Source organism: Chionomys nivalis, chromosome 23 (assembly GCF_950005125.1).
Source record: "Chionomys nivalis chromosome 23, mChiNiv1.1, whole genome shotgun sequence".
NCBI lineage: Eukaryota > Metazoa > Chordata > Mammalia > Rodentia > Cricetidae > Chionomys > Chionomys nivalis.
In genome coordinates this window covers 13,952,366-13,976,182 of record NC_080108.1, presented here as the reverse complement: position 1 = coordinate 13,976,182, position 23,817 = coordinate 13,952,366, and the positions used below count along the sequence as shown (strand labels likewise).

Sequence of the window (23,817 nt, the reverse complement as noted above, 5' to 3'; positions counted from 1 at the left end):
TGCTGGCCTCAAACTAAGAGATCCACCTGCCCCTGCCTCCTGGAGTGCTGGAATTGAAGGCACGTGCACTAGCCTTTCTAAGAGAATGTATCTGTGTCCAGGCTGCTCCTGAACTCCTGGGCTCAGGTGTTCCTTTAGCTCAGCCTCTGGCATCACTGGGACGTTTGGCTGTGTGACACAACACCCAGCCCTATTGTTGACAATTTGACAGACAAACGAACAGCACCTCATGTTTTAATTTGTACTTTTAATTGGGGAGAGCAAATCTTTCTCACATATTTGTGGGCCATTTGAATTTTCTGGAGGGAGACTCGTCTATCCACAGCCTTTGTTCTGTTGTCTTCTGTGCTGACTTTCTCTTAACGATTTATACTCTTTGCATATTATATGAATTATTATGTAATATATTTTCTATTTTCTCTGTCATTTGATTTTTGTTGAGGCTGTTTCACACAAGAAATTCTACAGTTTCACAATGTCCCATGCTGCCTTTTCTTTTGGCTTCAGTGTGTCACGTTACACTCAGAATTTCTCTAGGGTAGATGATTCAGCCATTGCTTCAGATGCTCTGAGAAACAATGGCCACACTTGCAGTGGCAGCAAAGAAAATGTTTATTTAAAAATAAGAACTATCACACGAGATACATTTAAATATTAATAGATAGAAGTGAAAACTTCAAATGGTGTAACAAGACTAACAGCTTTCTGCTCACAGATGGTCAGACGCCGACAAACAAGACCTGTGTGCTGAGAGGGGCTGTTAGGAGAAGCATACGCAGGCCTGAGGAATGTTCTATTTACAGGCTGTTAGGAGAATGCATACGCGGGCCTCAGGAACGTTCTATTTACAGGCTTCGGAGGAGCCATGATCCCCAATCTACTTGCTGCTGATGTTGCTTGAGAAGCACACGAGGCCGAGCTGGATCCAGTTACACCAGAGAATTTACTTTTAGAAGACGTTTTTCTGCTTGTAGTAAAGCCCCTAAAATGTGGCAAAAAAAAGAAAATTAAAATGTTAAATGAGACCAAGTTAATGGTCTTTGTTAACTTGCTAGGAAAATGAGCATAATTTTCTCTGTCTTGTGTCTGTCTACATTTTCTGCCTGGAAATCCGGAGGGTAGAGTGAGTTTCCCTTTCTAAAGTGACTCGATTCTGTGGGCTGTGACCACCTACGGACCCTCTCTCCAGTCACACCTTCTACAACCTACAGTCAGACACTCCGGATCTGTTCTGACAAAAGAGGAAGTGAAGACATCTCTAAAAGACCCCAAATCTCTGGCCATCAGACACCCTAGAATTAGCGAAGTGACACAGTTTCGAGGAAGACAGCTTTGTGGGTAGTGGAGATGGGCAAAACCTCTGGGTGGCCACTTCCTAGGCACAACATGGATCTTGCTCTATAGGGAGGGACCAAGCTGCCTCATGCATTGGTCTGGCATGTGTCCGGGCCACGTAGCCGGCAGCAGCCCCAGCTACACCCAGAGACCTGCCAAGTCTTCCTGCTCACTGCCTCCTGCACACAGGGAGGAGGGCCCTGCCATAGCCTGAGCTGAGTCGGGTGTATCACTTCTTTGCTGACCTGAGCATAGCAACCCTGCCGGTGGGTTTACAGAGACAGTGGGCAGCCCCTTCAGAGGCTCTGCAAACCCACTGAGGTCCACCATCAGTTCCAGAATCCAGGGCAGTCGATGGCATTCCAGGGCACACTGCTGGGGCTAGGTAAAGAGTTTTTCAACATTTTAAACCTCTTGCTGGAGGGAAGTCATTTCACTGCAGATCTGGCAGAGAAGCAGCCTAAAGTTTCCCTATGCTGACTTCCTGCTGAGAAATGAAGCCCGGAGCAAAAACCTGCTGCTTATGTTGATTTACAGAACGAATCTGCCAACAGCAGCCTCCATTTCAACGGCTCATCCATTTTCCTCCCACTCAGAGCGCTTAGAACACACCTGGCTCATTGTGTCATTCTGGAGAGGTGAGCCCCAGTGGTCTGATGGGGTGAAGGGCTTTGGCAAAGAGCCCTAAGCAGTCTCCCACTGCACAGGTGAGCAGTGTGGGGGCTGGAAACCCTCTCAGGGGTGGGTTGTGAAACCCAGAGGATCAGAGCAGATGCAAAGACGCTGCGGCTAGTGACTAGTTACCAAGCTGGTAGGCACAGACTAATTACACCTGGCATGGAAACTGGTGCCGGCTGTAGGATACTATGATGTTGGCTTTGTTTTCTGAGAAGGTGTCACACAGTCCAGATTGGCTTTGAACTCGGTATTTCCTTGAACTCTGATCTTCCTGCCTCCCACCTCCCACGTGCTAGGGTTAGAGGCAAGCCCTTCATGCCTGGTTTAAGTATGAGTTTTAGACCTTAAACTAGACTCCAGGAGACACAGCAAAGAGCTTCTTTCTCACAAACAAATGCTGTGAAAATGAAATAAAGGAGCCGGCAGCAGTGAACGTGTTGGCCTCCTTTCTTCTAACAAGCAAAGCCAGATGACAGATCGCCCACGCTTTCAGTGTCCACAGACAGGCAGAAGGGAAAGCGCTCAAGCAGTTGTGTCAGCCAGTGTCCAATCCCACCTTCCCACGCAGGCCAGGCCGGTTTCCCCGCCCTCAACCCGATGGGGTTGGACCAGAAGCTTTTTAAGGTCTCCTGCTCTGTGAGCAACCAAGGAAACAAGCGTCTCTCCAGGGAGAAGAATAAATGAAGGAAATGAGAAAACGTTTCCACTGAAGAGTATCTGATGGCCACTTGCGCACTTAAAACCACAAAATCAAGCCACCATTTATGAAGGCTATTAATTCTGCACTCTGGTAGAAGGGTTAGCAAATGTTAGAAGTCTGTTTATGGATTTAACAAGAAAAGACAATTTGGTGACACTGCCTTCTTCTCTCTTCCCCCACTTAATCTTGTTTCTATCACCCAGAAGGAGAAGAGGTAGGACACTACAAAAGTCACTGTAGCTTTGTCTCCTGTCTAAGCAGGTCTGTTACAGTACGCAGTTCTGTGGGGCCACCATATCTGGATCAAAGGCAAAGACGCAAGGCAGAAGGCGGAGGACACCTGGCAGGGGCTGGGAGAGGGGCTGGGGGACATGGTCCAATGGGAAGAAACAAACCTGCTGCCAAGACCTGGCCACTCTACCTGTTTCTTCCTGTGAAGACATGTTGTAGCTCATGCAGAGCAAAGGGAAGGGCGGGGAAGACAGAAGCCACTTACACAGCCCTAAAGAAACCTGGCTTGCCTGGCTTTTGGATTTCCCCATGTGGTATTTTCTCAGCTACCCTGCTAAGGCTAGGTAGGAGCCACCTCTCCAAGTCACTGAAAGCAGGGGGAAGGCTGGGATGTAGCTGGGCTGGCAGGCTTGTTGAGCATGCAGGAGTTAATGGGCTTGATCTCAACACTGCATAAACCATGTCAGCACGTGGGAGGCGGAGGCAGGAGAAGTTTAAAGTCAGGGTCATCCTCGGTTATAAACCAAGTTCAAGGCCAGACTGTGATATAGGAGCCCAGAGAATCCTGCAGTCACAGAGGAAGTGTAGCAAACACTGGAAACTCACAAAATCCCTGTTATTATTTACTCAGTGGGTATGAGTTGTGTTTTGGGTGGAAAAGTACCTTAAGAAGAGCAATTACCTCAAAACAAACAAAAATTCCAAGATAAGGTCAAAGTTTGAGAAATTTTTGTAAACTCTGAAATAGATTATTTTAAAAATCTGAAGCCATGCTTGTGTTTTGATTTGGGTCTTAACCATCAACCCATTACCTAATCATGGCTAATTTAAATACGTTCTTTATGTGCACCTCTGCTCTTTTCCCCTTTCACTGATGCTACAAAGGACATCAGAGACCATACCCCTTTGCTTTGAAGCCACCGTTACTAGCTCTCCTCCTCTTGGGCCTTTGGAAGGCTGGCATTTTCTTCCTCTTTCTTTCATTTCTAGTTTGATTTGCAAAGTAGTGAGAAGATACAGGCTTCTCGTCGTCAGCCTCCTCCGGCATGTTCCTCCTGGTGCAGCTCATGCCTGGGGAGCTGTTCTCAGCTATAAATAGGAAATGCAGACATTGACAGGTGACCCTGGGTTTGGAGCCCAATATTAGCTGCTTTCCTGGTGTTTCCCCGCTGTATGGATTCAACAACTCAGCAGGAATCAAACATTTCTAGTTTTAAAAGTTCAAGTGTATTAAACGGCAATTTATATCTAATAAAAGAGAGACAAAATTCATTACCTAAAAAATTTTGTAATATTTAACTCAACTGGAGACGTAAGGTTTAGTTCCCACTCTGATGCATGAGGCCTATGTCCATTTCACACTGAACTAAGCTGAGGTGAAGGATGCCACAAGCATTAGCTGATTTTATTCACCATTTTAGACGTACTGAGAAAATAAGTCCAATATAAAAAGGCAACAAATCCCTCATCTTTAAGCAACAGTCTCCTAATAATAAACACACCAGAAAATTCAGTACCGTATTTTACTCCTTGCAGATGGATGCCATTTCTTTGCATAACTGTTATGAACACTTCACATATCAGGCTAACAAGCAGGAACCTGGCCTGACGAAAACATTTGCAAGGGAGAAAGTAATTTTCATAGATATTTGCATCTTTTTGTTTTGTTTTGTTTTTCAAGACAGAGTTTCTCTGTGTAGCCCTGGCTGTCCTTGAACTCAGAGATCCACCTGCTTCTCTCTGTCTCCTGAGTGCTGGGATCAAGGCATATACCACCACTGCCCAGCTCTCGTTTTCTTGACTGATGAAGGAGTCCAGCCCACCTTTGGCCAAGCTGTCCTTGGGAAGGTGGTCCTGGGGTGTTGTACAGGAGGATAGGCTGAGCAAGTCAAATATGGAACAAGCCAATAAGCAGTGTTCTTTCATAGCCTCAGTTTCAGCTCCTGCCTTGGCTTCCGTTAGTGGGCTATGATGTGGATATATAAGCCAAACAAACCCTTCGTTCCCAAGCTGCTTTTGGTCCTGGTGTCTACACAGCAGTGGAGACCCAACTAAGACAGCAGCCCTACTGAGGGTGATAACTCACTGTACGGCACAAGCCGCCCCTTCTCTCAGTTTCCCTCAGCCAGTGACTCCTACACCAGTGCTGGGCTTGTGAAGAGGCAGCACAGCACCACAGGACAGACCTACTGAGCATTGGGAAGCTCCGCTTTGATGTCCTGAGTCAGGCTTGTGTTCCAGTGACACGTTCATTTTCCCAAAGCACTTAAGCCCTACTCTTACATGTTATCTTAGACATGCTTGTTAGATAACATGTTCCTTCCTCAGATAAGGACACAAGCACATGGAGGTTGCTGGTATCCTGCCAAAGATCACACAGTGAGATGATGGTAGATCTGGAATGGGTCCCAGAGTCTGTGACTCCTTGGGCACTTGCCTTACCAGAACAATGTGCAGGACTGAGGGCTCAGAGGTTCCCATCTGTCCTCCATTAGTGGGCTTTTTTTTCTTTTTGAGACAGGGTGTCTCTGTATAACAGTCCTAGCTGTCCTGGAACTCATTTTGTAGACCAGGCTGGACTTGAACTCACAGATATCCACCTGCCTCTGCCTCCCAAATGCTGGAATTAAAGGCGTGTGCCACTACCGCCTGGCTCCATTAGTGGGTTTAATGATTGGCTTCCCTGGAGACCTAAACACCGTGTCCTCTTGGAGGTGCCTGACACACCATGAGCGGCTGCTCCTAGAACCTGGATTCCAGTGTAACAGGTGTAGGATGCATTAATCACATAATTAAATTCAGTGAGATACATTGCTTAACACTAAAACAGGCTTTTAGAAAACACGGTTAAGCCGGGCGATGGTGGTGCACGCCTTTAATCCCAGCACTCAGGAGGCAGAGGCAGGCGGATCTCTGTGAGTTCGAGACCAGCCTGGTCTACAGAGCTAGTTCCAGGACAGGCTCCAATGTCACAGAGAAACCCTGTCTCGAAAAAAAAACACACACATACAAAAAAAAAAAAAACAAAAAAACAAAAAAAAAAGAAAACACAGTTGGCGGGATACTGAACCTGGCAGTGTCCACTCTGAGTATTTCTGTAATATTGGAATCACTTCTGCACCATATTTTTCCAGCTTGTCTTCAGTAACACCATCAATCTGAAGCAAAACCTCAGGATCAGAAGATAAAGATTCTGTGTGTGGACATAAAATTAAGAATTTAAATTACCACTCGTAGAAAACCCACTAAATTCAAGTGCATCCACTCATTTGGCTCATATTTGTTGAGACCCAACTATTGCTGAGCACCAGATACATGGGAGTTTTCTAAAAGGCAAAGTTAGACTGGAAATGTAGCAAACAGGTTGGGGGGCAGGAGCCACCATCCAATTTCAGCAGCAAAGGCATAGACACCAAGGTAGTGAGTGCGAGACAGCCGAGTGTCTGGGGGAAGCAGGAGGGTAGGATCTGTGCTGTGTGCTCAGCCTTTCAGCACACCCGGCTCTTGCCCACTGCCCCCAAGACTTGTCTAGCTGCAAGACTGCTGTCCCCGCATTTGTTGCGAACACCCACATTCTAGTCCTAGCTGATTCTTTCCCTGTAGTGCAGACATGCACATTCCACCTCAAGAGACACACTGCATTGCTGCTGCCCCATCCCAAGTTTGTTCCTCATCTGTCAGTCCCACATAGGGTGAGACAAGTGGAGCCTGGAGTCCTCTGTAGAGACAGCATACACATCTTATGGCTGGGCAAGCCTGGGGTTAAAAGGTCACTCTGGCTGCTGTATATATATAGGAAAGGGTAGAAAGGCGTGTATAGTGCTTCTGAAGGAAGAAGGACGGGGCAAGTCAGATGTGGGAGAAGAGACTAGGAAGGCCTGGATCTGTTCTGGAGGCCAGGAGTGCTGGCTTCGGAGAGTGAGCGGGTGCTAATCCCTAAATTTTTGACTTGAGCAGAGGGTGGATTTCAGATCCTTTCCCATCTGTGATTTTCACCTCATTCCTATGTTTAGAAGAAAAGCAACAGACTGTGGGATAGAGCAGAAGGTTCATGAAGAAGGCTAGGGGGAGATGAAGTGGGAGAGGCAAGCAGAAGCAGACCCTTTGACCCTTTGGCAGAACTGTGTTGTATCTAGTGAGCTGTTATAGTTTAGTGGTTTTGGAAAAAATAAAAGCATACTATGTTCACATCTGGAACTAAAGAGACCAGTTAGGAAACTATATTAATAGCCAAGGAAACCATCCTTTTTCACTGACTCTAACTCACACACTGTTTCTGAAGTCAAGAAGTGTCTCATGAATACTGCTGGACAAGCTGCAGCTGTTCTGTGCTCACCCCTGCTTGTGCATGTGAGATCTTACGTACAGCTATTAATAATTAACAGTAGGCAGGTCAACAAGCTCCCTGTTATTGGCACCTCAGAGTGAGTTTAATGACATGAAATGTCGTCAGAGAGCTGAGGAGATGTCAGTACTGTCCTTGTTGCACAGGCACAAGGATGGAAGTTTGGTTGCCAGCAGCAATATAAAAGCTGGGCACATAATTCCAGTGCTGGGAGGCAGAGGCAAGGACATCTGGGGCTCAGCAGACAGCTGTCTAGCCCCACGTCCCAGTGAAAGACCCCTGTTGGAAAAATAAAGGTGGATGGTGCTTGAAGAGAACAGCACACGAGACTGTCCTCTGGTTACACCTCACTGAGATTCTGTTGACATCTTCTGGTATCATCAGAAAAGCACCTGTACTGGAACAGTGGGGCTCAGGGTTAAATCCCCAGCACAACAGCACTGTAAACCAAAACCAAAACCAGATCCCACAGCCAGGATGGGGAATGTCAGAGGCGGGCAGCTGGATAGGGAAAGGTTTGATGGTGGATGGCAAAGTGATAGAGTGATGATTATGGGGTTTCCTGAAGGAAGAGCACAGAAGGGATACACAGCAGTCAGTGACAACTCATTCCCCAGAGACCTTACCACTGAAATTCTGGGTTAAGCTAACTCAGCCCATGCAAATAACTCAGATCAGCAAATATTTCTTAACTAAAGACACAGCAGTGTGATAGATCCAGATTTAAAGAAGCCTAAGACAGTTTCTTTTATGTTTAGATCCTCACTGCAAAGTACTTGGACGGAAATAGCTCAGCGTCATGAAGGAAAGCAAAAAGTAATTGACATCTGGCTTTGTAGATGGTAATTATTCATATCCTAACATTCAGCTCTACAGAAAAGTATAAGATTAAAATTATAGCACATATCTGAACTGTATATATCTTAAATATTTTTACTCAAAGAAAGAGCTTAAGTGGTATCTCTGGGTTGAAAACCCAGAGATTAGACCAAAAATAATTAAAATAGACCAAGACTTTACAAAGCCCCTTAGCAGTAGCTCATGCTTACAAGCCCAGCACTCAGGAAGGCTGGCACCAGGACATTAGCCATTTGTGGCCACCCTGAACCACATAAGGTCCTGTCTCATCATGGCACAGTGGGGCACATACCTTTAATCCCAGCACATACACAAGAGGTAGAGGCAAAGGCAGGCAGACCTTTATGAGTTCAAGGCCAGTCTTGTCTACACAGTGAGATCCAGGCCAATCAGGTTGACATGGTGAAACCCTGTCTCAACAGCAACAAGTTAATGAAAAGACCCTGTCTCAGAAACAACAGTGTCCTTTAGTAAGAACTTCTGGCCACTGATCTGGGCCAGAAGAGCAAGGCACACAGGTAATTACCTGCAAGCTTCTTGAGTGTAGCCGTATTAAAAATATTGAAGTAATGAACACCAAAGACTTTCCCCAGCAATTTGCAGACCTCTGTAAGTTCTCCAAGACATTTCTTAACTACCTCTTCTCTTTGGGATACTTTGGCCACTAGAGCTTTTTGTTTTTTTATACTGCTGGAATTTTCTGTTTCCATGAAGTCCACCTTAGTGAGAAAGAAAGTAATCAGAGGAACAGGCAGAAGCACACTTATTCCTAAGGAATGACATCTTTCAGTGTTTGACTTTTTTAAAAATTTATTTAAAAATTCTATTTACTAATATTGTCTGTGTGGGCATGAGTGTGCACATATGTATGTCACGGTGACCGTGTAGAGGTCACAGGACATTCTGGAGTCAGTTCTTTCCTTCTACCTGGGTTCTGGGGATCAAATTCAGGTTGCCAGGCTTGAATGGCAATACCTTTGCTTGTTGAGCCATATTGCCTACCCTTGTATTTCTTCTGCCAAAAGGTATAAAACCCCTTGGGAACAAGGACTGTACATTTTCCATCTTTCTATTTCCAGGGCCTGGCACATACACGAGAGTACCTTTTGATAAATGTGTACTTAATTTTTCTTTAATTTAATTGTGTGCATGTGTACGCTCATGCACTCACATATGCATGCACGTTATGGTATATTTGTAAAAGACAATTTACAAGAATCCGCTCTCTTCTTTGTTCATGTTGGTCCCAGAGATTTAACTAATGTCATGAAGCCAGGTAGCAAGTCCCTTGACCGACTTGCTAATCCATAAATGCTTATTTAATGAATATAGGAAGATTTAGTAGCTTGAATATCTATTAAATTCATTTTGACAAATATCATATTAATTGGTTCAATTTCAAGATCTCTTTCCAATTAAGATCATAATATGCTCCTAAGGGAAGAACATCAAACTTTAAAGTCATGATATAATCTGGCACATTCACTGTGAGATAGCAAAATGATCATTTAAAATACCTTACCTTTAAGTGGCCATTTAGCACATCTTGGGCTCTAGTTCCTAGCATCACATAGGCGATTGGTTGGTCATTGGCATTGATATATAAGTCTTCATCCAAAATTTTGTCTAGTATCAGCTTTTTAAAAAGTCTTTCAGCATTGTGTCGTGAATAAGAAGATCCCTTTCCAAATATTCCTGACTGAATCTTTGCACTCTTACTCCCTAGAAGGTTCAAAAATTTAGATAAGTATAGCTGTATCATTATTCATACAGAAGAGGCTAAAAAGTCACTCAAGGACATCTTTGGACAAACAGGAGGGATCATCTGTTCCATAGGAAACCCCACAGCACAAACAGACCTCATTTCTGAGTTATGAGCGTATCTGAGGAGAATTCCAAGGTTCCTGTGGTTGCATGTACTTTCTCTCAGTGACAGGGTAGGAGCCAGCACCTTGTGCACACTGAGCTTGTACTCTACCCCAGCTCCTGGCTGCTCCTACTTCTCCTTGTTTTAAAACATGTTGACAAAACCATAGCAAAATTTAGCTTGTTATTTCAAAACGTTGCATTCACAGTTTATAAAATTGCATTAGAAAAATAGAGCAAAGAATAAAGAATTTATGTATGTGCTAGTAGCTTTATACTACTCTGTTATACTTTATATTTCTGTGCATTGTTGATAAAGTTACACAACATTTTTGTGGTTTGTTTTTTGAGACAGGGTTTATATAGCCCAGGCTGTCCTCCAAGTTATCTGAGCTTCTGATCCTCCCATTCTAAGCACCTTCCAAGCATTTAGAATTACAGGTATGTGCCCTCATACCCAGCCTACCAATCTTTTAACAAGTATTTTTTAAGTATTTACTCTTTGTGTGCACACATGTGCCACAGCTTATGCTGCAGAAGCTGAGGACAACCTTGCAGGAGTTGGTTCTCTCTCAGCCGGGCTGAACTCAGGCTGTCATGCTGAGCAGCAGGCATCTGTAACTGCTGAGCCATCTTGCTGGCTGTCGACCTTTGCTCTCCAGTGCTGGGGCTGAACTCTACCAGAGAGCCTTTGAATTGGTTTTTCTAAATACCATCTCTGGTTCTACTTATTTAAACATCTATTCGATCATAAAGTAGATACTTAAATCTGCATATTTTGTTACACTCTGATAAAGCATACACAAATTCTAAAACCAAAATGTAGCATTTCACTAGATCTCAAAAGAGGTGAAGCTGGAAGTGCCTGCATTGCCCAGGTCACCTGAGAACAGCAGTGATCTCATCACGTTAACACAATTTTAAATGTTAAGCTAAAAATTATACTAAATTTTTTTTTTTTTAAAGACAGGGTATGTTGAAAAAAAGTCTCTTTTTCTCGCTGGGCTGTGGTGGCACATGGCTTTAATCCCAGGACTCGGGAAGCAGAGGTAGAGGAATCTCTGTAAGTTCAAGGCCAGTCTGGTCTACAAAGTGAATTCCAGGACAGTCAGAGAAACCCTGTTTCAGAAAACAAAAACAAAATTGCTTCTTTTAAAGACACAATCTCATTATGGAGTTCTTACAGGTCTGAAAGTTTCTATACAGTACAGGATGGCCTCAAACTCATAGAGACCTGTTTGCTTCTGTGTCTCCAGTGTTGGGACTGGAGGCATGCACCACCACCAACAGGTTCAAAAAACTTTTTGAGACAGTCTGTTACACAACCTTGGTTGGCTTGAAATTCAATATATAGACAAGATTAGCTTTGAAATTGTGGTATCTTTCTGTCTGTCTCCCAGTGCTGGGATTACAGGCATGCTTCACTATGCCTGGACTCACAATTTTATCACAACTCTCCATTTTAAAAGCCTGTAACATGGATGACTGATAACCAGAATGAGCAACTACTTTGGAAGACTTTAACTTTATGTGGGTCAAATAATTACATCATTTGAAAATTCAGATGGTTTTCACTAACATTCTAGAACAGGACCACTGCTCTGCTAACAGCTTTTTTTTTTTTTCCGAGACAGGGTTTCTCTGTGGTTTTTGAAGCCTGTCCTGGAACTAGCTCTTGTAGATAGACCAGGCTGGTCTCGAACTCACAGAGATCCGCCTGCCTCTGCTTCCCAAGTGCTGGGATTAAAGGCATGTGCCACCACCGCCCGGCATCTGCTAACAGCTTTTAAAGATGTAGCTACTCCACCGCTAAGCATAACATAAGAAAGTTCAAGGATGGAGGCAAATTTTTATTTATTTATTTCAGATTTAGGTTTTTGCTATGTAATCTTAGCTGGACTCAAAATTTATGACAACTCTTCTGCGTCTGCATCCCAAGTGACAGAATGTCAGGTGTGTACCACGCGTGCACATGTAAGAGCTGGTGGGAAGCTGAAGAATGTGTGACAAAAATGTTTGATCCAGTAATCTTTAATCTCTAATCCAGTAATCTTTTTAATTTTTGGTTTTTTAATCACATGATTTCTCTGTTTAGCCCAGGCTGTCCTGGAACTTCTTATATAGACCAGGATGGCCTCAAACTCAGAGATTTGCTTCCCTCTGTCTAGTAACTGAGTGCTGGGATTAAAGGAGTGTGCCACTACCTCCCTGCTGCTGATCTTTTATAAATCTATATGAAAAGTCTAACAGAGATATGGTCAAAGATTTATTTGAAAGACTATTTTACCATTCCATTTTTATAATAGAAACTATGTCCTGAAATGAAACTACTTAAATTAGGAGACTGACTGTATCTTATCATAGACAAATGATATAAATTACATGGGCAATATGGTAAGTGACACCTTGTGAAGGGAGGGAGGGGCAGAGAGAAGGATGAGGATGGACAGGCAAGTTACAATCTTACTCTACCCTTGCCCTTCTTAACCTTGTTTTCCATCACCTTTAATTTGTATGTCATGTGGGGTGAAGCCCAGCGCCCGGAGCATGCTAGAGAAATGCTCTACAACTCAACTACACCTCCAGTCAGGCCATCACTGGCTTGTCAGTTTGGGTGCTTCTGTGGTCACCTGCACACAGAATACAAACCCTAGCAGTCCTTCCACCATGGGAGTTAACACCTGACAGCTAGTGACTAACACAGTTCATGCTATGAAAGATATACTCCTGCTCATTTACTGACTGTTTTTGTACCTGCAGACAGGATTCTTGGCCACCTTCCTTCCTACTGTATGTATGTAGTATGACCACTGGAAGCAGCGCCTTACTTCTTTTATTATTTCTTACTGTTTGTTTACTTAATTATTCAGAGACAGGGTCTTACCGTAGCCCTGGCTGGCCCTGAACGCGGAGGTCCTTTCTGGGTGCTCAGGTCAGGGCCTCTGTGCACTCCACTAGTGTGCACTCACTTCTGTAGTCTCCAGGGTTGCTGACAACCACCTAATGCCAGTCTGGTTTTGGCACCTGTTTTATCTTTCTAACGCATTCAAGATTGTCTCTGGCCGGGCAGTGGTGGCGCACGCCTTTAATCACAGCACTCAAGAGGCAGAGGCAAGCAGATCTCTGTGAGTTCGAAGCTATCCTGGTCTATGAAGCGAGTTCCGGGCAGCAAACAGATGAGTGTATGTATATGGGCAGCAGAGGTTAAAGTTAAGCCTCTATCTGAAGTTCTCCATCTTGACTAGACTGCTGGCAAGCTCCTGGGAGCTTCCTGTCACTCACTAGGGTTATAGACAGTACTGTGAGGCCAGATCTTACATGGGTGGTGGGAAGCAGATCCTTATAATTCTTGCGGTAAGTACTGTATCCACCGAGCTGCCTCCTCAGCCCAAGTCTGGATTCCTTCCTTCCTTCCTTCCTTCCTTCCTTCCTTCCTTCCTTCCTTCCTTCCTTCCTTCCTCCCTCCCTCCCTCCCTCCCTCCCTCCCTCCCTCCCTCCCTCCCTCCTTCCTTCTCCTTCCTTTCCTGAGACAGTTTCCCTATGTAACAGCGTGCCTCTTATGTGCTAGGATTAAAGGTGGGCACGACCATGCATGGCCAGTCTGGATTTCTTTATGTAGGTTCTGGAGATCAGACTTAGTCTTTGTGTTTGAAAACTCACCTTAGTGACTTTTTAATACACTTGTAATCACTCCTTTAGATTTCTAATTTTAACTGATATAATTCAAACAATAGAGCAGAGGACTTACCCAAGAAAATGTCAACCAGCATGTTCAGAGTAAATCTTCCAGAAGGACCTACAGTTCTAGCTCCTGGTGATGAACTGTGTTCTCGAACAAATCTTACGATATTTTTCACATCATCAGTCACATCTTTTGTTTTATAATCCTATGAATAAAAAATTACCTTCTGCTATAATTAAGACAAAGAGACCCAGTTACTAGACCTTAATATCAATTGTGGTAAAACTTACAATTTATTTTCACACTAAAATGAAGATTAAAAACTAAGACGTTTTAGGGACTGGAGAGATGGCTCAGTGGTTTAGAGCACTGGCTGCTCTTCCAGAGGATCTAGATTCAGCTCCCAGCACCCACATGGCAGCTCACAACTGTCTGTAGCTCCAGGGTATCTGACATCCTTATACATCATTCATGCAGGCAAAACACCATTGCACATGAAATAAAAAATAAATAAATCATTTAAAAAAACCTAAAAAGTTTCAAATGTTCATTTTTAAATTCTAGAAAAATTAGGCCTCTACTGTGGCCATGTTATTGCTGCTTCAGACATATCTTGTCTTTCAACTACCTACCATTCTTTTTTTTTTTTTTTAAAGATTTATTTAACTTTATTTTATGTGCATTGGTATGAAGGTATCAGATCCCCTGGAACTGGAGTTACAGACAGTTGTGAGCTGCCATGTGGGTGCTGGGTTTTGAACCTGGGTCTTCTGGAAGAACAGCCAGTGCTCTCAACTGCTGAGCCCTTTCTCCAGGCCCTACCTACCATTCTTGAGTAGGAAAAACAGGTCCTTCATCCTTCACAATTCTTGGAACAGTGCTCTGTGCCTTATGAGATGACAGACTTTAGGATGAAAAGCACTGTCCAGAAGTACAATTCACAAATTCTCTAATCTTTCTAATCTCTTGTCAGTCTTTGGTGACATATTTTTTTCCTGAAATTATGTAGACCAGGCTATCATTGAACAGATACACCGCCAGAGTGGTGGATTAGCTACATGGGCCACTAAACATGATGATCCTCTTACTTCCTCTTCTCATTTCCTCAGGGTTTCCACCCTTTAACATCCTCATGAGTAAAGGACCCTTCTGTCTTCTTCTACCCTAATCCTCCATAGTGGCCTGCACCCCAAGTTCCTAGAACAGTTGCCACAGGGTGGGTACAGCGTGGGTAAGTGACAGCAGCATTTCTAGGGTGTGGTGGGTGGAAAGGGCAGTGGACCTAGATTCTGTCTGCCCTGCACATTTCTGTGTCACCACTTACTGTGCTGTATCATGTGTCTGCCCCTTCAGTGGGTGTTCCTAGCCCACTGCAAGTGTGCAAAACCTGGAAATAGTGAGGCATCACAAACATTACAACAGGAAACTGTAAGCCAGGTGTGGTGGCTCAGTGTGTGTTATATCAAGACATGGGAGTCTGAGGCAGAAGGCTTGCTGCAAATTTGAGGTCAGCCTGGGCTACTAGTCTAGCCTGATTTCTGTTGCTGTGATAAAACATTCTAACCAAACCTAACTTAGCGGGAAAAAGATTTATTCCAATTTACAGGTATGCCTATGAGAGAATTTGGGGCAGGAACTTGGAGCAGAAATCATGGAAGAACATTGCTCGCTGGCTGGCTCACGCTTAGTTAGCTCTCCTGCACAGACCAGGATCATCTGCCCAGGGAATGGTGCTGCCCACAGTAGGCATCACAGGCTAATCTGATCCTAGCAATCAATCCCTCAATTGAGACTTCCTTCACAGCTGACTATAGATTGTGCCAAGTTGACAGTTAAAGCAATCTAGGACAAGTATAAAGATCTTGTCTTTTAAAGTATAAAATAAAAAGGGTGGAGGCTTGGGAATATAGTTCTTTGGTAGAGCACTTATTGAGTTTTGAGACATGATCTTACTATGTAGCTCAGGTTGGCCTTACACTCTCTCTTGTTCCTGTCTCAGTTTCTAAACTGCTGGGATTGTATCATCATGTCCTTTTCACTGTTCCTCACAGTTAAACAAACAAGTAATTTTCAAACATAATACTATTGTCACTACTGTTTTAAGAATGAGATCTCTAAATATATGTTATAGTTGAATTTAAAATACCCTGCTTGCCCATGTTGGATTATTTTGGATGCTTACTTTTTTGTTTTTTGTTACTTTTTGAAACGAAGTTTTATGAAGCCCAGGCTGGCACGGACAGATTATGTAGTAAGGACAGCTTGGATTGCTGGCATTCTTGACGCTGCCTCCTAAGGACTTGTCCCACTATGCCTGGCCCACGTTACTATTTATTTACTTATCTTTTGGAGCCTGGGTTTCACAAAGTAGCCTTGATTGTCCTGGAGTTTACTGTGTAGACCAGGCTGGCTCAAACTCAGAGCGATCTGCTTACCTTGTTCTACCACCACACCTGATCTTTTTTTTTAAGCTAAAAAAAAAAAAAGTCAGCAATTTTCTTAATTATTAAGGTTTGGTTTTGTTTTTTGTTTCTCTGTTGCAGCCCTTGCTGTCTTGGAACTCACTCTGTAGATCAGGCTATTCATGAACTAAGAGATCTGTTTGCCTCTACGTCCTGAGTGGTGGGATTAAAAGTGCTGTGACACCCCCGCCCGGCGGTATTAAGTAATTTAAAATGACGTATTTTACCTTTGCTCTACAGCAGTTGTCACAAGAAACATCTGGGTATTTCTTACAAAAATCAGGGTTAAATCCTTTCTCACCAAAGTAAGCCAAAAGCTGTATTCTTCTGCATTCTGCTATATTTTCACAGTAATGGACCATGCTATATAAATTATTGAAGTGAGTCTCCTTCGTATGAGAGTTTCCATCTTTTTCCACTAAAAGAGATGAAGAACAGAACAAAAAAAATTTTTTCCAGTTTCTTTCAAGACAGGGTTTCTCTGTGTAGCCCAGGCTGTCCCAGAACTCATTCTGTAGATCAGGCTAGCCTCAAACTCAGAGATCTGCTTGCCTCTACCTCTGAATGTTGAAATTAAAGGTGTGCATCACCACTGTCTGGCCCAATGTAAAAGTTTTATAGTAGAAAGCCAAAGAATATAAAAATAATATTTTTTATTGACTCATATAACTTACTTTTTGTTTGGTTTTGGAGATAAGGTCTTGCTATAGCTAGATGAGCTTTAAATAACCCTGCTAAATAGGTTTTCTGTGTGCTAGGACAGCAGACATGAGCCACTGTGCTCTGCTAGATTTAAATACTAAATAAGAAAAAGACTATTATCAACACAGTGTCAATGACTTCCTTCTATGCTGCAGGTCACTGCTATTAACAACAAACACAGTGTCAACGACACCCTTCCACACTGCAGCTCACTGCTATTAAGAACACAGTGTCAACGACATCCTTCTACACTTCAGGTCACTGGATGCTCAAGTTCATGTCTCATGGTTTTAATTTTATAGGAATGTTGGATTTCTTCTTCCTCTTCTTGAGGCAAAGTCTCATACTGTACCCCAAGATGGCCTTGAAACTGTGAAATTCTCCTGTCTCAGCCTCCAAAATACTGAGATTATTGGCATAAGCTATTTCATCCTATACTGTTTAATTTTCCTTTTTTAAAACTGAATTTTCTTTACATCTTTATCATCCCCAATGACAGAGATTTGTTTTACACTTTCTCTTTACGTAGATATGTGCGGAGCTGCGTATCTAGAAGAAGCAGGCAGTCCCCATAGCTGAACTCCTAGTGAAGCTAGGGCTTCTAAAACTGTGGTCAAGAATCCAGAGGACTCTAGGGAGCTCAGATTTAAATTTAAGGGAAATAGCAATAACTACATCTGTTGAACACCACCCAAACTAGTTGTCTGAGGTAGGTCATGATTTAACATCGCATTATATTATACTTCTGGTGAAGTCACGGCTCTGTCAAGTGGGAATTTTTGAAGGTGCTGTGATAAAATGAGCAACGCACTAAGACAAACGTGACAACATGAAGGTACACACCTGTAACCCCAGCTGGGGAGGCGGGAGGGCTGAGTGTGATACACACCTAGGTTACAAAGCGAGACACTATCTCAAACAAGACAGGGCTGGCCTTTTATTCTAGCACTCAGGTGGGAGAGGCAGACAGATTTCTGTAAGTTTAAGGTCAGCCTGGTCTACATAGTGAGTTCTAGGTCAGCCAGAGCTACATAGTGAGACCCTGTCTCCAATAGCCACCATGACCCAACAAAAAGCCCCAAGGACTGGGGATGTAGTTCAGTGGTAGAGCTCCTGCAAGGTCCTGGGTTTCATCCCTAGCATGTCCTATACAAGCTTACAGAAAACAGAAACTAGGAGTGGTAGTAACTTATTTGATTCCAAGGTTTAAAACGAGACATGGGGCTGGTGAGAGGGCTGAGTAGGGTAAAGGTGCTTGTTGTTAAGCCTGATGACCTGGGCTCAATTCCTGGAATCCACATGGTGAAAAGAAAGAACCAACTCATGTAAGTTGTCCTCTACCATTGCACACGCGCATGTGCATGCACACATGTGTACACACACAGAAAATCTATTAAAATGAAAAAAAAACCCACTGGTGTATATTTTCCATTAATAGGCAAGCATAGTTACTTACGAATAAAATTACTATTTTCCTTCCAGTTTTGAGCACTATTTTTTCAAACGGTTGCTAGGATACCAGGATTTAAATACTTATTAAATGACTTTTGCTTAACAATACAAATGTTTTAGAGTTCTGAAAGGTCGTATGTTGATGCACTTATTTTAAGTTGAAAATACATTACATGGGACACTGTACTTAATGCACCTAAACGACTGAACACAGCGGACCATAAACTGCTGCTGACTGACCCTTGTGGTTGTAAGGCGGACGTCAAGCTAAGGCTGCTAACATCCCACAAGAGAAGACCAGACTGTATTTTGCTAGCTCATAAAAACCTCAGCATTAGGGGCTCGGGTGAAGGCCCAGTGGTTAAGAGCACTTGCTCTCTTGCAGAGGATGTGGGTTTGGTTCTCAGCAACTATATGGCAGGCCATAATTGGCTATAACTCTAGTTCCAGGGATTCTGGTGCCCTCTTCAGATTTTCATAGGTACCAGGCACATAAGTGGTGCACATATACATTCAGGGATTTACACATACACATAAAATTAGAACTCCCCCAAGCCTCCCCATTCCAAAACTAAAAACTCAAAGCATGGCTCAATTGAAAGCATAAACCTATCATAAGGCTGAACTCAGGCAAGCCACCATGAACGGAAGACTGCTTCTCCAGGTTTTGTTTAAAAACACAAATCGGCAACACGAATGTCAACAGCACTGCTCTCTAGCTCTACGTCTCATTTCTTCTAGCGCTGTGGTAAAGACAGAATGAGCTGAGCGGCGACAAAGCACTGAAAACAGCATGCAGAGCTGGCTTGGCGGCTCACTGCTGCAACCACAGCACTGAAGAGACTGAGGTAGGGGAATCACACATTCTAGGCCAACCTGGGATACAAAATGAGACCGTATCTCAAAAGAAAAATCAAGAAAAAAACCCAACAAACAAACACGGCAAGTGCATACGTGAAGTGACGTGCATCAGGGCCAGTCTGTTCCCTGAAGCTATGAACCTATTTGTGGCTCACTTCTTTTCACAGGAGCAACTGCACGTCCAAAGCCAGCTCTCATGAATAAGAACGGTAACAAAGGTGACAGAGTCCCAGTGTAGCCAGTGCCATTTCCCATGCTCAGTATCTGTGCCAGAGTAAATGACAGCAGCCTCAAAAACAAAGGAGTAGGGTTACAAAACATAGTTAAGTACTTCAACAGGAAAAAAAGGTACACAAATGATAAAATTATAAAATACAGGTTCATTTGACCTACTAAGACAGTTGAAATTTATCCTCTATACAGAATTCTACAAATGCTGAAAGACCTCTGTACAAGACTGTCCAGCACTATGTGGTGATAACAGTACAAAATAATAACTTAAATATCGATTAAGGAGATTGCTTTAGTAAACCCCAAATAACAAGACTGTAATTGGAGCAATTATACAATATACCTACATGAGTCTATAATTGTATTTACATTTATTTTTAAAATGACATTAATTTATGTGTGTAAACGCACACACGCATACAAATATGTGCATGTATGTACATGTGCTAGCTCAATGTGTGAAAGCCAGAGGACAATTTTTTGGGGAACTGAACCCAGGTTACCAAGCTTGGTGGCAAGCATCTAACCATCGAGACATCTTGCAGACCACCATTTATATTTGAAAACACATGCATCTGGGAAAGGGGAATACCAAATACAAGACGCTGCCAGCCTCTAATGGAAAAGGCACAAACTGAAGAGGGCTGCTGCACAGGGGTTGCTTCTATTGCCCCTTCTTTCCTTCTGCTTGCTTCTTCTGAGACAGACCAACCTCGTATTCAACTCCTAGGTCAAACAACAATCCTACCTCAGCTTCCCTAGTGAGACCCAGCCATATGCTTCTATACTTGGCTTTCCCCCAACTAACCCTTAAACTGGGTCATAGTACAAGAGTTCATTATTTTCTCTTTTTTATTTTTTGTTTTTTTCTGGAAATGGTGTTGGGTCTAGGAGGGTTTAAAAGAGGTCACTACCTGGAGACTCAGCCTGTCTGGTCTGGAAATGCTCTGCTTTGTGCTTGCCAGTGTCACCTGACTTTACCAAACAAGTATGCAGTACCTTCATAATGAGCTAAAATAAACGTTACAATATGTATTAAAAGCCTTTATCTTTCTTTGACTATTTAATGAAAACAGGATCCAAACACTGTAACACGGGCAGAGGTGCATGGCTTACTCATTATAAGTCTCTTCAGTCTGGTTACATCGTGGTAGGTGTAGAAAAGCACGCAGTGAGATATTTCCCCATCTCTTCCGGCTCGCCCGGACTCTTGGTAGTAACCCTCCACAGATTTAGGGAGAGATGCATGGATCACAAATCGCACGTCAGGTTTGTCAATTCCCATTCCAAATGCAATTGTTGCACAGATAACCTGGTATGAAAATAAAAGCCTATTAGACTCATTGGTATTTACCATGAACAAGGTGAGATTTTCATATTGATAACTTGCAATTCTACTCAGATCCAAGAAGGTAAAGAGATGTTTAGGGTAGCAGAATCTTCCTGTGTGACTTGGTATTACCATCTGAAGGACCCAGAACAAACTGCAATCAGCCCTTTGTGTGCTGACTGTTTGCCCTGTTTCTGAAAGGGCTGTGTGGTGGGTGCTGCTAACATAGCCATGACATCCAAGTTAAGGTACGTAAGCAATGTGCTGAGCTCCTGGGTGGTCCTCCCGTGACTGAGGAACAGTGACATTCTCGTCTACTCTGGTGCTTATCACCAGCCTTCCACATTGTTCCACGTGATCATACACTAACTTACTTTTCAACAGGGGATTTCAAAGTAAAAGCTTATGAAATTTTAACTGTTTTAATCTAATTTAACTTAGATAAAAGCCTTAAGCTGCTTATACAAAAACAAAACAAAACAAAACAACAAAACCCATAAAAACAAAACAGAAAGGCCAGGGATTGTCTTCTTTGGCCCATACAGATTATTTAGCGGAAGCTAGGCAATAGTTAATATTTAGGAACGTGACAAAATTGTTTTCAAGAGTATCTATTTCAAGATCTGGAGGAACGGTTCAGTTGTGAAAGAGTATAACCTGCGTTTGCAGAGAACCAGAGCTCAGTTTCCAGCACCCATGCTGAGCAGCTCACAATTGCCTAGAAACCCCAAGAGCTCCAACACCCTCTTCTGGCTTTTGCGGGCACCCGCACTCACGCACACGGGTTTTAAAACAAAATAAGCCGGGCTCTGCAAGCAGCACTATGGTCCCTGTAACTCTAGCTCCAGGGGAATCCAGCACTTCTTCTGGACTGAAGCACCTGCATTCACATGTGCATATTCTGTCCCCCATCCCCACCCATATATACAGTTAAAAACAGAAAATAAATCTTAAAAGATATCTATTTTGCTGAAAATCTGCAAGTTATTTGACCAAGGCCAAAATATTGTATTTTCAGGCAAAATTACATTATACAAATAAAGCTGTCATTTCAAAAGTGACAGAAATATCTAGCAGTCATACTAAGACTAATGACACGATTTTGCCGTTATGACTGAAAGAGGAACTACAAACCACACGCATAGGGTCAGCAAATCAGGATATTACCAGCACGGGATGTACTCAAGGTTACTCATCCATCTAAACTGAAGGCTCTTTGATTAAAAGAAAATGTCCCCGGAAAGAGAAAGTTTACTGCGGCCTCTAATGAAGGAAAGCTGGCAAAAGGCTGTGCGTGTGAGAGATGCTGGCCCCAGCTCCGCCAGAGTGACCTGCAGCTTCTGTGAGGTGCCCCTCTCAGTGTTAGCTGAGTACACGGCTGTGAAGCACATGGTACAGGTCACCAAGAAGCCAAACAATGCCAACTCTTTCTCAAAGTTCCTCTTCCTTTGGTCAGTCTCACTTTCTCCATAACATCCTCTAGTTATTCACTGCAGCACAGAATCACTGTCAGTCTTCCTTTAGGACAAAAACAAGCTCAGAGCCGCTAAGCCTGAAGATGTAAGTTCCATACCTGGGTCCCACACTGTGGGAGGAAAGAACAGTCTCCTGAAAGTTGTCTCTGACCTTCACACAACATGTAGCACACACACACACCACACACCCCTTATAAAACAAACAGAAAACAAAGCTAGGAAAGAGGTGGAGGCAGGAGAATTGCCCTGAGTTCAAGGCTGGTCTCAACGACATAGCAAGAACCTGTTTCAAAAAACAAAGCAGAAACTGTATTATCTACAGACAAAGCTACTGATCCACCATGGAGGGTTTGCTGACTTCTGCAAGCATCACCTGGCAGCCATCCTGGTTGATCCACTTGCTCTGCACCTCGTCCCTGGCAGAATCACTGAGGCCTGCATGGTAAGCTAGAGCAGCCAGACCATCTCTTTGTAAGGTGTCCGCCATTGTGTCGCACTCCCTCCTGGAGAGGCAGTAAATTATCCCTGAGTCATCTGCCAAAGAAGCCAGAGAGAGTTGAGGGAGCAGGGTTTTTCACTTAAGAACACATCTACACCGTGGTCTTAAAACACAGGGCCCTGTACACAGAGCTTTGCTGTGTCACACAGAAGAGCTCAAGCAAGGGATTCATAAACACAGGAAATAAGACTGAGCTTGTAACCCTGTTCCTGCAAGGCAACCTGGACTAATCCTGGGCTGTCCTGCACCAACTCAACTATGGGGAGCTACTCTGATAGGAATTTTGTAGAAACATGGCACAATTATCAAGAGCCTGATAAATACCCTTTGACTCAGTTTCCTTCTAGGAAGCTAACCTAGGAAATAAAATGGTACAAGGACTTAGGCCAAAAGTTTTGGAATGAAAGCTCAATAGGAAACATATGGGGATAATTAAGATAAAGAATTACGAAATAAACACACTATAACAATTAAAAGTTCTTCCTAAGTTTACAAAGTCATGGGAAAATGATCAAGATGTTGAAAATGTGTTACATGGAAAATGGTTATGAACATCAGAATCTCATTTTACTTAACATAACTCAAAGGCAAACACACTTGGGAGAAGACACTAAAACAAAGGGCTATGTTATTCGTACACTGATAAGACACCAGAGAAAAAGACACTGAAACCAAGAATTATAATGTAGGTGTGTAGGAGGCATATTTAATATATTTTTTGCTAAGGTTTATTGTTATGGAACCAAATGAGATTTCAAAATTATAATATTCCCCACAAATAGCAAGTTGGTGCTATCACAATGCAAGAAGAAATGTTTAATATGCAAGTTTATATATTCTATTGTAGTTCAGTATATATATAAAAGACTTAAAATCTATACTTTTAGACATAAGTAATTACCTGACTGTACTCACATGGGTGATGCTTTCTGATCCATTCTAGGCAATCAAATGCTACCTTTTTGGGCTTCTTTGGTAACACATAGTACTTCAGATTGTGTCTATTAAAGCTCATGCTGAACCTAAAAGACCCAAACATAACACTTAAGTATCATGAGAAAATACAGCTGCACCCACTGTCATAACTGAATGTTTCTCACCCAAAGTACT

General features: G+C 43.0%; 1 protein-coding gene across 2 annotated transcripts in view; it reads right to left on the bottom strand.

The window, feature by feature from the left end:
* Positions 1-245: 245 nt before the first annotated feature.
* Positions 246-23,817, bottom strand: part of Blm (BLM RecQ like helicase) — an 84,567-nt gene continuing 60,995 nt past the window's right edge. For both annotated transcript variants that reach the window (XM_057756152.1, XM_057756153.1), the window contains 10 exons: positions 23,623-23,729; positions 22,582-22,742; positions 20,520-20,715; positions 16,385-16,575; positions 13,762-13,900; positions 9,670-9,869; positions 8,674-8,866; positions 6,015-6,137; positions 3,847-4,033; positions 246-982 (listed from right to left, as the gene is read on the bottom strand). In XM_057756152.1, the coding sequence (XP_057612135.1) occupies positions 808-982; positions 3,847-4,033; positions 6,015-6,137; positions 8,674-8,866; positions 9,670-9,869; positions 13,762-13,900; positions 16,385-16,575; positions 20,520-20,715; positions 22,582-22,742; positions 23,623-23,729 (1,672 nt within the window). In that variant the 3' untranslated portion in view covers positions 246-807. The remainder of the gene's footprint in view (positions 983-3,846; positions 4,034-6,014; positions 6,138-8,673; positions 8,867-9,669; positions 9,870-13,761; positions 13,901-16,384; positions 16,576-20,519; positions 20,716-22,581; positions 22,743-23,622; positions 23,730-23,817) is intronic.